The sequence below is a fragment of the Littorina saxatilis genome, linkage group LG14 (genome assembly GCF_037325665.1).
Source record: "Littorina saxatilis isolate snail1 linkage group LG14, US_GU_Lsax_2.0, whole genome shotgun sequence".
Classification (NCBI taxonomy): domain Eukaryota; kingdom Metazoa; phylum Mollusca; class Gastropoda; order Littorinimorpha; family Littorinidae; genus Littorina; species Littorina saxatilis.
The window spans coordinates 39,803,529-39,818,864 of NC_090258.1; the positions used below are offsets into that span (position 1 = coordinate 39,803,529).

A 15,336-nucleotide genomic window follows, 5' to 3' on the forward strand; every position below is an offset into this window, starting at 1 on the left:
TTTAACATCGAGGGGGGAATCGAGACGAGGGTCGTGGTGTATGTGTGTGTGTCTGTGCGTGTGTGTGTGTGTGTGTGTGTGTGTGTGTGTGTGTGTGTGTAGAGCGATTCAGACTAAACTACTGGACCGATCTTTATGAAATTTGACATGAGAGTTCCTGGGTATGATATCCCCGGACGTTTTTTTCTTTTTTTCGATAAATGTCTTTGATGACGTCATATCCGGCTTTTCGTGAAAGTTGAGGCGGCACTGTCACGCTCTCATTTTTCAACCAAATTGGTTGAAATTTTGGTCAAGTAATCTCCGACGAAGCCCAGACTTCGGTATTGCATTTCAGCTTGGTGGCTTAAAAATTAATTAATGACTTTGGTCATTCAAATTCTGAAAATTGTAAAAAAAAAATTTTTTTTATAAAACGGTCCAAATTTACGTTCATCTTATTCCCCATCATTTTCTGATTCCAAAAACATATACATATGTTATATTTGGTTAAAAAACAAGCTCTGAAAATTAAAAATATAAAAATTATTATCAAAATTAAATTGTCCAAATCAATTTAAAAACACTTTCATCTTATTCCTTGTCGGTTCCTGATTCCAAAAACATATAGATATGATATGTTTGGATTAAAAACACGCTCAGAAAGTTAAAACGAAGAGTGGTACAGAAAAGCGTGCTATCCTTCTCAGCGCAAGTACTACCCCGCTCTTCTTGTCAATTTCACTGCCTTTGCCGTGCGCGGTGGACTGACGATGCTACGAGTATACGGTCTTGCTGCGTTGCATTGCGTTCAGTTTCATTCTGTGAGTTCGACAGCTACTTGACTAAATGTTGTATTTTCGCCTTACGCGACTTGTTTATTATTGAATGCACACAAAATAATGCACTCTTTTGTAGTCTCGGCCAGCTGCCTCATACTGAGTTTTAGTCGGCCTCTGATGTCAAATGGCTCAAAGAAGGGAAATCCAGAGTTAAATCAATATAGATGACCGATTTCACGGAATTGACGAATTTGCCGAATCGGCAACAATTTTGCCCATTTCGCGTAATCGGCAAAACGCTGTCCATTACGTGAAATCGGCAGCGTTTTGCCAAAAACGCGTAAAGACAACTAAAATTTGCCCATTTTGCGAAATTTTAGAAGCCTTTACACCTTTTTCGGCAAAACGCTGCCGATTTCGCGTAATTGGCAGCGTTTTGCCAATTACGCGAAATGGGCAAAAATGTTGCCGATTCCGCGAATTAGGCACTCCGTGATTTCGACATGTCACAGATACTTTTCTCTTTTAAGCAAAAAGAGGACACAACAGGAAATCCAGTGTTCAATCAATATGCAGATACCTTTTTCCTCATTTTAGTGGTGTAGTGCTTGCTGAACTCTTCATCAAAGATGTCCAACTCCGCTTTTGTTTTCTCCAGAGGAACAGCATCCTGTATGGCCTCTGCAAGCTTCCCACAATTCCACTTGCAGATTTCGGGCTGACTCTCGTAGGTGTAACGCCCTCCGTCATCTGTCGGTGTCAGTAGGAAAACAATATCATAGAACACACATCGTTTCATGAACAAAATGTTGGCAACCAAGTCGCAAGGCTCTTCGCTACAGTTTGTAAGAAAGCACAAACTGATCAACCACATTTCCAAGCTACAAGGAGATACCTTTTATACTATACTAACAACAAGCAAAACAGAAATGCGAACCACACCACTCACTCAAGGCAGCTGTTAAAAACTAAAATCAAGACCAAATTATCACACACACACAAAAACATAAGACTCAATAAATTCAGACAACAAAGTTATGTATCGTTAAAATTCATAACGTGCATAGAAGATATTCTTCAAACCTGAACCGTTGCAGATGAACTTTGGGTCGTACTTGTCCATGAAGCCAAAAGGCCCGTAGTCAATAGTGACACCAATGATGCTCATGTTGTCTGTGTTCAGCACCCTGGAGAAATGAAAAATTGAAATATTAACTCTTAACGTCCTGTAAGGTTTTTTGCATGTCCCAGTGCAAATCCTATAAGGATTTGGGAAAAAGAGACAAAATTTGGGTGTGTTCAATAAAAAAAATCATATTTTTATTGTTTATGGATGGATTTACTTGATATTTTTTTTGACCATAGATCACTCTGTCCACTATCATCATCACCACCATCGAAGTCATTCTCCACATTTCTTACCTCAAACCCGTGAAAAGACGTGTCACTATCACTATCACTCGTCTCCATGTTGAATTTTGAAAGCTAACACAAAAAATCCGAACAAAATCCATCCACAAAAATCGAAATCACATTCAAAAGTCCTGAGAAAAAACGACCGGCATGTGCATCGAAGGACTAAAGCTGTTTTCCAATGCAGGAGAGCATCGCAAGGCTGGTAACTCTTGTTGAATGACACTAGCAGAGAACGCGCGGTACCGCGCGGTTCAGGACTACAGCCCACGAGCGGAACCGCGCGGTATAGGACGTTAAGAGTTAAGATACAGTGGAACCTCCCATAACAACCCCTCTTCAAACAACAACCCCCTCCGTTTGCCGACCGAATTTTTGGGCATGGATGCATTTTACACTGCAACTATTATCTCCGAATGGCGACACCCTCCTTTTTCAGAGGACCGACCTACTAACTAACGGTCAATACGACTTTCACCTTAGTACCAGTGAGTGCCAAAGCTACCTCCCATAACGACGCCTCCTAAAAAGGACCCCCTCCTTTTTATGACCGATTTTTCTGGACAATTTCAAGGTCGTTAGTGGGAGGTTTTACTGTAATATCATATATTTTTTATAATCTTATCGTTGGTCTCCAGTTACCTCTAGATGAGGTAGAAGAGACCATACATTTCAAAAGAAGAAGAAGAAGAAAACTTGAAGGAGAGACTGAGTGTTAAACCATCAAGGCCATCGACATGAGTGTGCCTCATGCTCACATTAAGGGTTCAGAAATAGCCAATTGGCTCAACCCCAAGTTGCCACTGAAAGATGGGCAGAAGGCCTGAAAACTGTTGCCTGGTTCAATCATTACCTCAGAAGTTGTATTCTTAAACTGTATTCTGCATTTTCTTCAGTCACTTCCTCGTGACAGTTTTGTTGATAGACCAGCAGAAATTGTATTGATGTCATGTGGGAAAGTTTGACTCGATAAACAAAAGTATCTCCACCCTTAATAACCCACTAGGAGCGACAGGGATTTGAACCCACAACCTTCCGCTTGGGAGTCTGGTGTCTTATCCACTACGCCATTGCGCCCGTCAGTGGGTTTCAAATAGCCTAGCCTAACACTGCCAGTACACAAACATACCCATGACACCATCCCACAAACTGCCACTCAGCCACCAGGCCAGTGGGTTTCAAATAGCCTAGCCTAACACTGTCATTACACAAACATACCATGGATGACACCAGCCCACAAACTGCCACTCAGCCACCAGGCCAGTGGGTTTTAAATAGTCTAGCTTATAACACTGTCTTTACACAAACATACCCATGACACCAGCCCACAAACTGCCACTAAGCCACCAGGCCAGTGGGTTTCAAATAGCCTAGCTTAACACTGTCATTACACAAACATACCCATGACACCAGCCTACAAACTGCCACTCAGCCACCAGGCCATTACACCATCACACACTGCCATTCTGCCAGTGCCACCAGGCCAGTGGGTGTCAAATAGCCTAGCCTAACACTGTCAGTACACAAACATACCCATGGCACCATCCCACACACTGCCATTCTGCCACCAGGCCAGTGGGTGTCAAATAGCCTAGCCTAACACTGTCAGTACACAAACATACCCATGGCACCATCCCACACACTGCCATTCTGCCACCAGGCCAGTGGGTGTCAAATAGCCTAGCCTAACACTGTCAGTACACAAACATACCCATGGCACCAGCCCACACACTGCCACTCAGCCACCAGGCGTGCGGTGCGGCGAACTACCTCACGGAACATGGCAAGGTACATCTCTTGTCTGTCACCGTCCTTGTGATCTTCCCAGATCTGCACAGCAAAGTTAGGCCATCATAAAAAGCTAAGCAAACAATGTCAAGGAGAAAAAAACATTATTTTGTTGGCACAGTTATAACCTTCATCGATGACTGGAACAATTAAGGTTGACGCATGCACACACACACACACACACACACACACACACACACACACACACACACACACACACACTCACACACACACACACACACACACACACACACACACACACACACACACACACACTCACACACACACACACACACACACACACACACACACACACTCACACACACACACACACACACACACACACACACACACACACACACACACGCATGTACGCACACTGACACACTGTGGCAAACACATTCATTTATCTATGTAAACTCTGTGCTGCCTGGCCTGCCCTCTTGTGTTAGACATGGGTGCAACTGCTGGAAAATGAAAAAACTGAAAAGGTTGTGGTCCAGGGGCAGGGGCCGTGAAGGCCCTGGCGGGGTGCAGGGGCAGCGTCCTTGCTGGGGGGTCCAGGGGGGCCAAAAACAAATTTTTGCATTTCAGGGAGGATTTGAATGGCCTCTTTTGACTCTAAATCTATTTCAGAACAAACAGGCTTTGCGGATATGCATAATATGAACAATCTTGTAAACCTGAAGGTATTTGTAACCACCCAGCCGAAAATGAATTTTAGCATTTTAAGAGGGGCTATTTGAGCCTCTCCTGGTTTTAAAACTGAAAACAGCAATAACAACAACAACAAAATTTTTGGGGGGTGGGGGGAGGAGGATGCACAACATGAAAAACCTCTATACTTGAAGGTGTTTGGTTGCATCACTCTTGCTAGAGGGTCTACACAAAACAAGGTCAACATATTTGAAGAAGGGTTTTAGAAGCCTCTCCTTGCTAACAAACTTAAAATTGGAGATGCCCAAATTAAAAATCTTGTAAACTTGAAGGTGATTGATTTTATCACCTAGTTTTGTCTTTGATTTAAAAAAATGTTTACTGAATTAAAGGAAAATTACCATGCTAACAAAAAGTTTTTACAAACACAGGAAATTACAGTCACCTCCCTTGTATTACAACTTCTTTACTTGAAGCTTATGAAGGAGGTAAATTCTCAAATAATTGTTGAACCATAGCTTCAACAAAATGAGAAACAAGTTTCAAGTCACTGAGTTTGTTTCAATTGAATACTTTCAAAAGGGCTAACTGCTCAGGTTAAAAAGAAGAAGGTTTAGACAAAAACAGAAACCTCCAGAGTTATATCCCTTGCCATGCACTCTTCTGATGCTGCTTTTTCATTTTAGGAGTTAAATTTGCAAATGATTGTTGAATCATAGCTTGAATTAAAAGAGAAATAAGTTTTAATTTCTCCACGGCAAGGGGATTTTTTTTTTTTTTTTCAAAATCGCCTATCATGCAATTTTTACATGTGCCAGCGTTGTGCCGCCCTACCTCTGTAAAATTACCTCCATTTTAAGACTCCCTCCTTTTTAAGACTCCCTCCATTTTAAGATCTGATTTCCTCAGATATTTGGAGGTCTTAAAAGTGGGGTTCCACTGTAAAAGACATACCTGAGGGTAGAAAGTGGAGACGGTATAATCCAGAAGCTTCTTCAAGATGTCTGTACGGCCGATGCTTGGCCCCTGCCTTCCTGTATCTTCGTCTGCTGGCTTGAAAATCTCAAATGACCCAAACCTGCACACACACAAATGCAGATCAAAACTTACAGACCCAACGAGGTGTAGAAGTTAAAGAGGCAGAATAATATGTGTGTGCGAAATACTGTTGACTTTGTACGTCCACACACTTTCTGTTCATTTTTCATTCTCTTCAAAACAAAAGCATCCACGTGAATGCGAACTATACATAACCTGCATTCACTAATTCCTCTCGCTGCTACTACATGATCTTCAAACACATCTAAACAGCCTTAAAGGTGGTCGTCTACATTTTTGCTTTTTTTCAATAATCTTATGGTTAGATTTCGCTAAAAAGTTATGTCAGATGATGAATGAACCATGGGGAAAAAAGTTATAGAAAAAAAATATATATAAAAAAAGATTTTATTTTTGGGTAGCGTGACTCATGCTTCCAATATTTTGTTTTCTGTTTGCTGAGAACATGTGCTTTGCCTAAAAATACGGACCAATCAAATTCATGTCACTATGCTTATAGCCACGCCCAAACAAGTGCAGCAACAGTTTGACACTGGAGCGCTGTCCACGCTTTTTTTTAAGCGCACGAAATGCACGGGATTTAAGAGGAGTTTTGCGCTTGGCATTTTCCAAATAAGGATATCCTACTATGAGTATTACGCTGGAATACTACAATGAATTTTCAAACGGCTACACTGGCTTCGTCTTTCCTGATCGAAAGGGGGTGTATTGTTGATATTTGTAGATAATAGTCTCTGAATTTTAATGGTCAAATGGCGATATCGGTATAAAAATGTAGACAAGGACCTTTAAAGTGAATATAAACTGGCAAACTGTATGCAGAACAATTCAAACCTGAAAGAAATGCTGTCTGAAACACGAGGTCTTAGAATGAAGCCTAGTCTTGAAAATGAAGCCCTCACTCTCCTAAAACTGATGGCCCTAAAATACAGCTCTCTCTCTCCTCTTCCTCTCCCCCCCCCCCCCCCCCCCCCCGAATCCAAAAACAATTTCATCTTATTCTTCGTCATTTTCTGATTCCAAAAACATATACATATGTTATATTTGGATTGCAAACAAGCTCTGAAAATTAAAAATATGAAAATTATGATTAAAATTAATTTTTCGAAATCGATTTAAAAACAATTTCATCTTATTCCTTGTCGGTCCCTGATTCTAAAAACATATAGATATATGTTTGGATTAAAAACAAACTCAGTAAGCTAAAAAGAATAGACATTCACTACAGAAAAGCGTGTTATCCTGCTCAGCGCGACCACTACCGCACTATTCTGCATGGCTTGTCGATTTCACTGCCTTTAATGCCACGAGCGGTGGACTGACGAAACTACGAGTATGTGGTCTTGGTGAAAAAAGCAGTGCATTCAGTTTCATTCTGTGAGTTCGACAGCTTGACTAAATGTTGTTATTTCGCCTTACGCGACTAGTTTTCTTTAATCACACCTGAGAAAAGTCTGCGCAATGCGCAGGATGATGGTGCAGCGTTCTTCCTTGGGGTCGCCACTGTAGAAGATGTCCCGTATCACCTTTGAGTCGGACGTCACACAGGTGCCAGCTCTTGTTGTGGGGATCCCTAGGTGATGAATTGCCTGTCAACACATTACGTACCAGTTTAAAATAAAACTGTCTGCCTGCATCCCTTTCAGCTTGATATCAATTGGGCAGTCAACTGCGCAAAGTCGCTATTGCGAAGCTCACTGCATACAGATATAGCACTGGGATTTTTGAAAAGTCAGCTTTTGACTCAAAGGACGTTTTTTCGGAAATAACTGTGACAGGATTTTTAAGCGGTGTGGTCAAGTAAGAGTCCCTTTTAACCCCTTCACTGCCACAGTGGTAGTGACTTATCCGAACGGTCTATGGGAAAGAACTGTGTTTAGAACCCCTACAAGTACTTGGACAGTGGTTACCTCCCATTTAGTTTTCAGAAATGTCCTGAAATGTTGTTGACACAAATCCCACGTATGAGATACGGTTATGGGCGTACGATAAACAGAAAATGACCACGTATTACATACGGGGTGGGCAGTGAAGGGGTTAAAGGACAAGCTTTTTAAACAAGGCAAAGCAAGTACCATTGCTTCCAATCAGCTTTACCCTGCGAATCGTGACAAACAACCAATTCTGTTGTGTATGTTATGCAAAGTGCGCTAAATATGATACTCTTTTTTTCCAAAGATATGCACATCGGAGCCACGCTTCGCCGCCGATCGCTTGTCGACCACTGGAAGACTGTTATATAGCTAAGCACATGTTTTTCTAAACTCACGTAACCTCAAGCCAAACCTACGTGACCTCAATCAAAACACATTGTGAGCGACCACTGCAGGACAGCAATCATTGCCGCAACAAATCGTAAACTATGATGAACTCGTGAATGCTGAATTTTCTAAAGAAAAGGGTATCATAGTGTGCGCAAGCTGCATTACATACACATCAGAGTTAACTGTTCGTTCAGATCACAGGATAAATCCGATCGGAAGCGTGGCACGTGCTTCGCCTCATTTTTGAAAAGCTTGTCCTTGTAAAAGGGGCTCTTACTCTATCAGACCGCTGAAAATCCTGACAGAGTTATTTCCGAACAATGTCTATTAAGGACAGCCTTTAGAGATATTGTTCTATTCTTTAGATCTGTCAAAGCTTTTATTGTATAAGCAATCCTTCCAGTGTTAAATTTAGGTGATCTGAAAATATGGGTTCCAATGAATATCATTATCAGAGACCTGCAGGTAAAAATATACTGAGCTCAAACAAAGCCTGAGAACTGCAGCTGCTATTAAAACAGCATCCATGATGCTTCAGTTAACATCTAAAAAAATAACACTAAAAGGGTTTTGTTTTGTTGGTCTGTTCTGTGTAGAAAACATTGTCACCAAGAAATACTGTCAGAAATTATAATGATCATCCACACAGGGCAATTCCAGATTAAAATCTCTCCAAAATGGCATTTTCAGTGCATTTTGTGCAGAAAAAAGGAAAGAGAGAATGCTTTATGTCCTACAGCCTAAATATTTCGCCTCTTAAGGACAAGATATGGATTATATGATTCGAGTTTTACGCCCTCACGGCTTTTGGCGAGATACACAAGTGTATGCGTGTTTAGGTGGTATCAGCCATCTGCACTTATGGCAGAATGACCAAGATCTTTTACGTGCCATTGTGGTGACACGGGGGTGGGGGACATGGCTTCCGTCTCTGGGTCTGCACATAAAGTTGACCCGTGTCCGTCCCGAATTCGAACCTGCGACCTTTCGATCAGAAGTCCAGTGCTCTATCAACTGAGCCTCTGTCACCCTTTTAGTGCCAGAAAAATAGTATCATTTACCAGCTATACTTTGTGTTTCCTTTTTTTTAATTATCTCTTTTCCGCTTCTTCTTAACCCACTTCCATCTCCATAAACCATCATGAGTACAGGTGGGTGGGTTTTTTACCATTGTTGGTGGGGTTTTTTCAACAGAGATTTATCTTTCTAAAAGCAATCTCATTCCTTCAAATATATTCAGAAATAACCAGAGAAAGCAAGAAAGAATAAGTAGATGGACAGAGGAAACCAGTCAGTTACAAAATTCGGTCAGTAGACAGTGTCAAGTTTTATTAGCGGTTTTTTTGTTTTTAAAAATCAGTTCTCAGTTAAAAGTTATATGGTATACCAGTCTGAAGACCATGTGTACCACTTTAATTAAATGCTTGGGTCATGTTGCTGAAAGTCGAGCTGTGCTGACACCCTATGTTCAACGAAGGAACAATAAGTGCTTCAAAGTCTAAAAATCTAATAACACATTTACTGTAACCCGACTCATACTTAAGGCACTGCCAATTATACAGCACAACCGTAGAGATAGGGGGGGACATGAATATCTTTTCCGAGTCATCACATATCAAGCTGACCCATATAAGCATTGGCCTATATTTGAGCCTGTAACCAAAGGATCACAAGTCCAGCTGTACCAACTGAGCTACCAGGCACCACTGTACATGATTTTTGGGATGACAATCAAATGTAAATGATGAGAGTGTGAATGCGAGGAACGATGAACATCTCACAGTTTGGTGCTTCTGCTTTCTTATTTGTTATGGTTAGATGTGGCTGTAATATCCACATTTCTCTGAGTCACGCTGTTGAGAAAAGAAGAATCATATCAGATCGAGGCGCAAGAAGAAGCTTTTGACTAAATTGTGTCAAGGGGAAATATCTTGCGCGCTCCGATATTTCTGAAGTGACATCTGTAACGGATGAATGGCATTTCCTGTGCGATATCACCTAGTCTACGACGACTTACTGCGCAATATCAATTGATATAGTGTGCATGACTGACCAATGGCTGGTTTCCTGTAAATCATGTGACCCATAAAAACACAATAAGGACTGGGTGGCCGAGTGGTAACGCACTTGCGCTCGGAAGCGAGAGGTTGCGAGTTCGACCCTGGGTCAGGGCGTTAGCAATTTTCTCCCCCCTTTCCTAACCTAGGTGGTGGGTTCAAGTGCTAGTCTTTCGGATGAGACGAAAAACCGAGGTCCCTTCGTGTACACTACATTGGGGTGTGCACGTTAAAGATCCCACGATTGACAAAAGGGTCTTTCCTGGCAAAATTGTATAGGCATAGATAAAAATGTCCACCAAAATACCCGTGTGACTTGGAATAATAGGCCGTGAAAAGTAGGATATGCGCCGAAATGGCTGCGATCTCATCCGAAAGACTAGCACTTGAACCCACCACCTAGGTTAGGAAAGGGGGAAGAAAATTGCTAACGCCCTGACCCAGGGTCGAACTCGCAACCTCTCCGAGCGCAAGTGCGTGACCACTCGGCCACCCAGCCCATAATAGGGGGGGGGGGGGGGGGGGGGTTCTGAAATGTGAACCCACTGTAGCACGGAGTTCCAATCACTGTACCTCGCTACAGAGAAACTCTCGCATACTGCTGCGAAGGACCTTGCGCCCGTCAGCTGTTCGCGAGTAAGGTGTGAGTCCGGCGCCCTTGAACTGTATCTCCCAGCGCTCGCCTGCCTTGTTCACCACTTCCCCCAAATACCTGTAACACAGCGTCAGACAAGAGACGATTCTGCAGTACAGTGAAATCTCTCTTGTAAAGCTTAGTTAAAGAGATCTGAGATCATATTTATTCATTTATGGTCTCACAAATAAAGAAAGGCTTCTTAAAATGACAGCAGACCTGTTTACCCCCCCCCCCAAATGAAAATCAGGAATGCAGCTGGTACTTTTCCGTAATTTGAGGCATCTTTGAGTAATCTTTTTTTATCAACCATAAACCAGCTCGAAAACGATTAAACGACACGTTTATTCGCGCGCTACCATGCAAAACAAGTACAAAATTGATAACCATGTTTAACAGTATTGTACTACACACACAGAAGCTCGATGACACACACAAACAAACACACGACACCTGATAGATAAATATGCAAGTTAACTAAGACAAGTTTACTTTATCTAAAAAAACAAAACCCCACAGTAGGAGCAAGAGAGCTAGAGGGGGGGGGGGGGGGGTACAACCTGGGGTCCAGGGGTTGGGGGGGTCTGGCTGAAGAATTTTAGCTATTTTATTAACAATTTGTACCAGCTTGTCCTTGATTTTAAACATGATAAATTGGTGTCAGCAGCCACTCATTATTTCTTTTAAAGTTAGTATTAAATAATGGCAATTTATCTTCATTGATATCTGCTCCCGACAACAACAATTTCACAGACAGAAAATGTCTTTAGTTTTTTTTCCCACAGACTGAATTTTGTTTTGTTATTTTGCTTTTTTGACAGCAAGGGGGGGGGGGGGGGTCCGGAACCCCTGTAACATCCCCCACCCCCACCCCTCCGCCCTTGGACTAGTTACAGTCACTTGAAGATGCATGACTGTGAACAAAACCACCTTACATTCTGTCACATCAGACATCCTGCATTAAAACCAGTCATGATAACTCTCTCCAGAAGCTAGAGGACCGATTCGTTTATTTCATTTAAACATTATTTTTGTTGTAAGTTTTTCGATTTAAAGAACTGTGATCTTTGCTATATTGGAGAAATATTAATGGAGATCAGTTTTAGGCTCAGAAAGACTTGAATTTCGGCAACAGCCAAGTAACTGATGAGCGCGACCATAGACTCCTACATCTACGCCTCTGGCGCGACTGACCGTAGTGAGAGATCGGTTCGCAGGTCTGGGAGATTCTGTGGAAGTAGAGACCTAGGTCAAATAAAGTCGATGCGAAGCAGGCTCATGTTTTGCCAAACATAATTTCGTGTTTTTGTTTGTTTCCATGTTCATTATTTTGTGTACTGCATTTTGTTAAAACAGTGCTGCGTCTACGTGCCGCGACGTGACTCGTATCTGACTGGCTTTGTTGTTGCAGTCATCTCAAGTTGATCACCAAAATGAATGTGGTTCGCTCTTCTTAAACTTCACCAGACACCGCCACTTGACTTAATAGTTTTGCCGATATTTCTGTACAACTTTCGCTTTTTTGGTTGGCATTTCGTCACCACAGAGATCGGTCTTTTAGTCTATTACCCTTCGGACCAATGTCGATCTCAAATCCGCGGAATCCGACAAATACCTTGCTATGCACATGCGCAGAAAAGGCTGTTTCGGTCAGCCTTGAAATCACAGTCCTGGTGACTACCACAATTTCGACTTCGAATTTTCACGCACGAAAAAGGTTCTCTCGACCGGAATTTCCGAAATTTTTGGTAGTATTCCGTAATACCAGAATTTAGACCCCAAATCCGTAATAATTCCGGACAATCCGGGAGGGTAAACAGGTCTGTGACAGACACAGTTATTATTGATAAATAATCCTTCAAATCTACTATTTTGAGATTATTTTAAATTTTAAATTTTGATTCACTTACTTTTCCCCAAAACCTTTAAACAAAAAAAAAGAAAACAAAAAGAGATTCAGGGCAGTTGGGTTATTATCAGCACAGGCTTGTCACGCCTTCATTATGATTCTTTTGAACATTTGTGATTTTGCAACACCTAGACTTGCAGCAGAACTTAATGAAATGTGACAAAAATATCTGTTCTGTAGCTGCTAGCAATATCACCCAAAAGATTAATGCTTACATAGTGGCCCCATCTCCCAGCTGCCCAGCAAACGACCCAAACTGATGCCCACAGTAGCAGTGGGCGGCTGGATCGGATCCTGGCAGCAGCTTGTTGCCTGCAAAGTATTCGGCAAAGTCCTTCCTCTCCACCTCAGCAGGAGTCAGATCCAGGAGTTGCAGAGCCGGCAACGAAACGGCAACCACCTGAGGATTCTTCACTGGTGTTGGTTTCACCTGGCAAGAAGACAATTCAAAGTCCAATTTCAATGTATTTTTTATACTACAGGGTGGTCCAAAAAATGTAGACAGTTTTGCGTGCCTGTCATTTCTGCTACAGGGCTCCCACCTATTCTTTTTCACCTGGAATGTCTCACACAAGCATGAAAGTTTAGTAAGGCACAGGTTTTTCTTCTTTGCAACATCATTTCTGGCCGTAGTTCAATAGTTCATCACATTCTCAATCCAAGCACCTCGTCCCCAGATCTTTCTCCTCCAGATTTCTTCCTCTGGGGGTACTTGAAGGAAAGGGTTTACCACAACAATCCACAGACAATACAAGCGCTAAAGGAGAACATTCTTCGTGAAATCAGGAGGATTCCACTCGAGACCTTGGACAGAGTTATCAACAACTTCAATGTCCGTGTCGCAGCCGTAATCCAGAGACGAGGTGCTTGGATTGAGAATGTGATGAACTATTGAACTACGCCCAGAAATGAAGCGAGTTTGCCATTCGACGCCACTTTGCGATAGGAACGCAGAGCAGTTGATTATAAGAAACGAAAACAATCTGATGCTGCACGGTCTTTGTTGTAACGTAGATTACATTTTCGACACTGCACCGCATCAACACTCAGAGCATCATTTGACGCCATTTTGCGAAGGTACGCTTCACTTTCGATTCATGGTATCAGAGTACGCTGGGAACAAACACAGACAAAAACAAACACACACACGAATCTGATGCAATTCATGGCAGTTTATTGTCAGAGTTTGGAACACACTTTGAGTGTGTGTCGACCTAGAAACAGTTGTATACTTTGTGAATGTACATTATTTGCCAACCCTCGAAACTCCGAAAAAGAGATAGCGGAAGTCCATACGTCAGACTGATTTTTCATTGGCTACTTCCTAACGACTTAATTTGTTAGGGGGCATTTCATTGGCTACAGATTTGTAACAGAGTTTTTCATTGCCGGAGTGTATACAGACTTATCGATCCTGTATACACTCGGAGTGCTTTTGCCACAATATATCGCAAAGGTCAAGTGTAAACTTGTGTAAGCATTAAATCTGCTGCGTCATCGTTTACCTTCGAAAAACATGCCCCAGGAACCTGTTTTTGTCGATTGTCTGGATTTGGATCAACCGGCAGATCCCTCAAGGCCTTGTTGTCAAAGTTGAGCGTTTCGAGCGTCGCCATACCGCGAAGCTGGCGGGATATGGGTGCAAGTGCACACCAAAGAACTCGCGAAATCTGCCGTCTTGGTGATCCACTAGCGCCCTTCCTGTGGTTCGTGTCGTGATGACAAGCAACAAATCTAGGAAATCTCCTGAACATTCGAGAAGCTGTAGATCAATTAATCTGACTCCGAAGCCCAACTTGCATGCTTAGCTCGGTCATAAGCTCTAACCATTGGACGCAGTGTTTCTGTTGCCTTGTTTCGCAACCATTTTTGGAAGGGACACAACTGATAATGTTTTTTGAGAGTTGTCCCACTGCAACGTCTTTTTACATGAAAATACACAGAAATGGTGCAACAATTGAAATTGAATAACTGGGATTTGTGTGTTCTTTTCCTCCCCCTTCACGAAACGCACAGTGAAATAACCGACGACGTTTAAGTTATTCCAATTCTTATTTAAAATTCATGAAATGTGCATTGAAAACGTTGTAAATTGTATTAGTTTCTTTCGATGTTTATCATTACTGATTTGATTTTGAATTGTGTACAGAATAATTTATTAATGTATGTTTTTGTGAGGCGCTTAGAACTGTATTAGGACTTGCGCCATATAAATATCCTCATTATTATTTAAGTTATTGAGACATCCCAGTGGACTAAGGGATTTACTGATAGAGCAAATCGAGAAAATTCATTATTGAACGAAGCGCATGGCGCTGAGTTCAATAATTATTTTCGAGATTTGCTCTATAAATCCCTTAGTGCACTGGGATTGTTTCAATAACGATGTTGTCAGTACCGCCAGAGAAAAAAGAAGATTCAAAACGCACATTTTGCAACGCGCAGTTTGGATAGGCGTAACTGTGTGGTCAGGTTTGTATGGCATATTCCATTTGTCAAATAATTATTTGGATACTTTTTCATGTTTTTTTCACCAGTTTTAGCTAAATAATCATTATTTAGAAGCTCATGTGCTAAATAAGTAATTGTTTATAAACAATGTAAAACAATTCTAAATAATGTTTTGTTTACGTAAACCATTCATTATTTACCTAAACAATACAGTCATTGTTTATGTAAATAATTCATTGTTTACGTAAATAATGATTTATTTAGCAACATTGCTGATTGTTTACAAACAATGTAAAATACGTCTAAATAATATATTGTTTACGTAAACAATATATTATTTAGA

At 41.5% G+C, this 15,336-nt stretch overlaps 1 protein-coding gene across 1 annotated transcript in view; it reads right to left on the reverse strand.

Annotated features, from left to right (window-relative positions):
- The window catches only part of LOC138947751 (protein adenylyltransferase SelO, mitochondrial-like), a 31,133-nt gene extending 16,721 nt beyond the window's left edge, over window positions 1-14,412 (reverse strand). Inside the window, exons 1-8 of the mRNA XM_070319305.1 lie at window positions 14,048-14,412; window positions 12,758-12,972; window positions 10,573-10,711; window positions 7,122-7,267; window positions 5,574-5,697; window positions 3,886-4,004; window positions 1,845-1,948; window positions 1,342-1,511 (exon numbers count right to left, since the gene is read on the reverse strand). Coding sequence (XP_070175406.1) covers window positions 1,342-1,511; window positions 1,845-1,948; window positions 3,886-4,004; window positions 5,574-5,697; window positions 7,122-7,267; window positions 10,573-10,711; window positions 12,758-12,972; window positions 14,048-14,296 — 1,266 coding nt within the window. The 5' untranslated portion in view covers window positions 14,297-14,412. The remainder of the gene's footprint in view (window positions 1-1,341; window positions 1,512-1,844; window positions 1,949-3,885; window positions 4,005-5,573; window positions 5,698-7,121; window positions 7,268-10,572; window positions 10,712-12,757; window positions 12,973-14,047) is intronic.
- Between the last annotated feature and the right edge of the window lie 924 nt (window positions 14,413-15,336).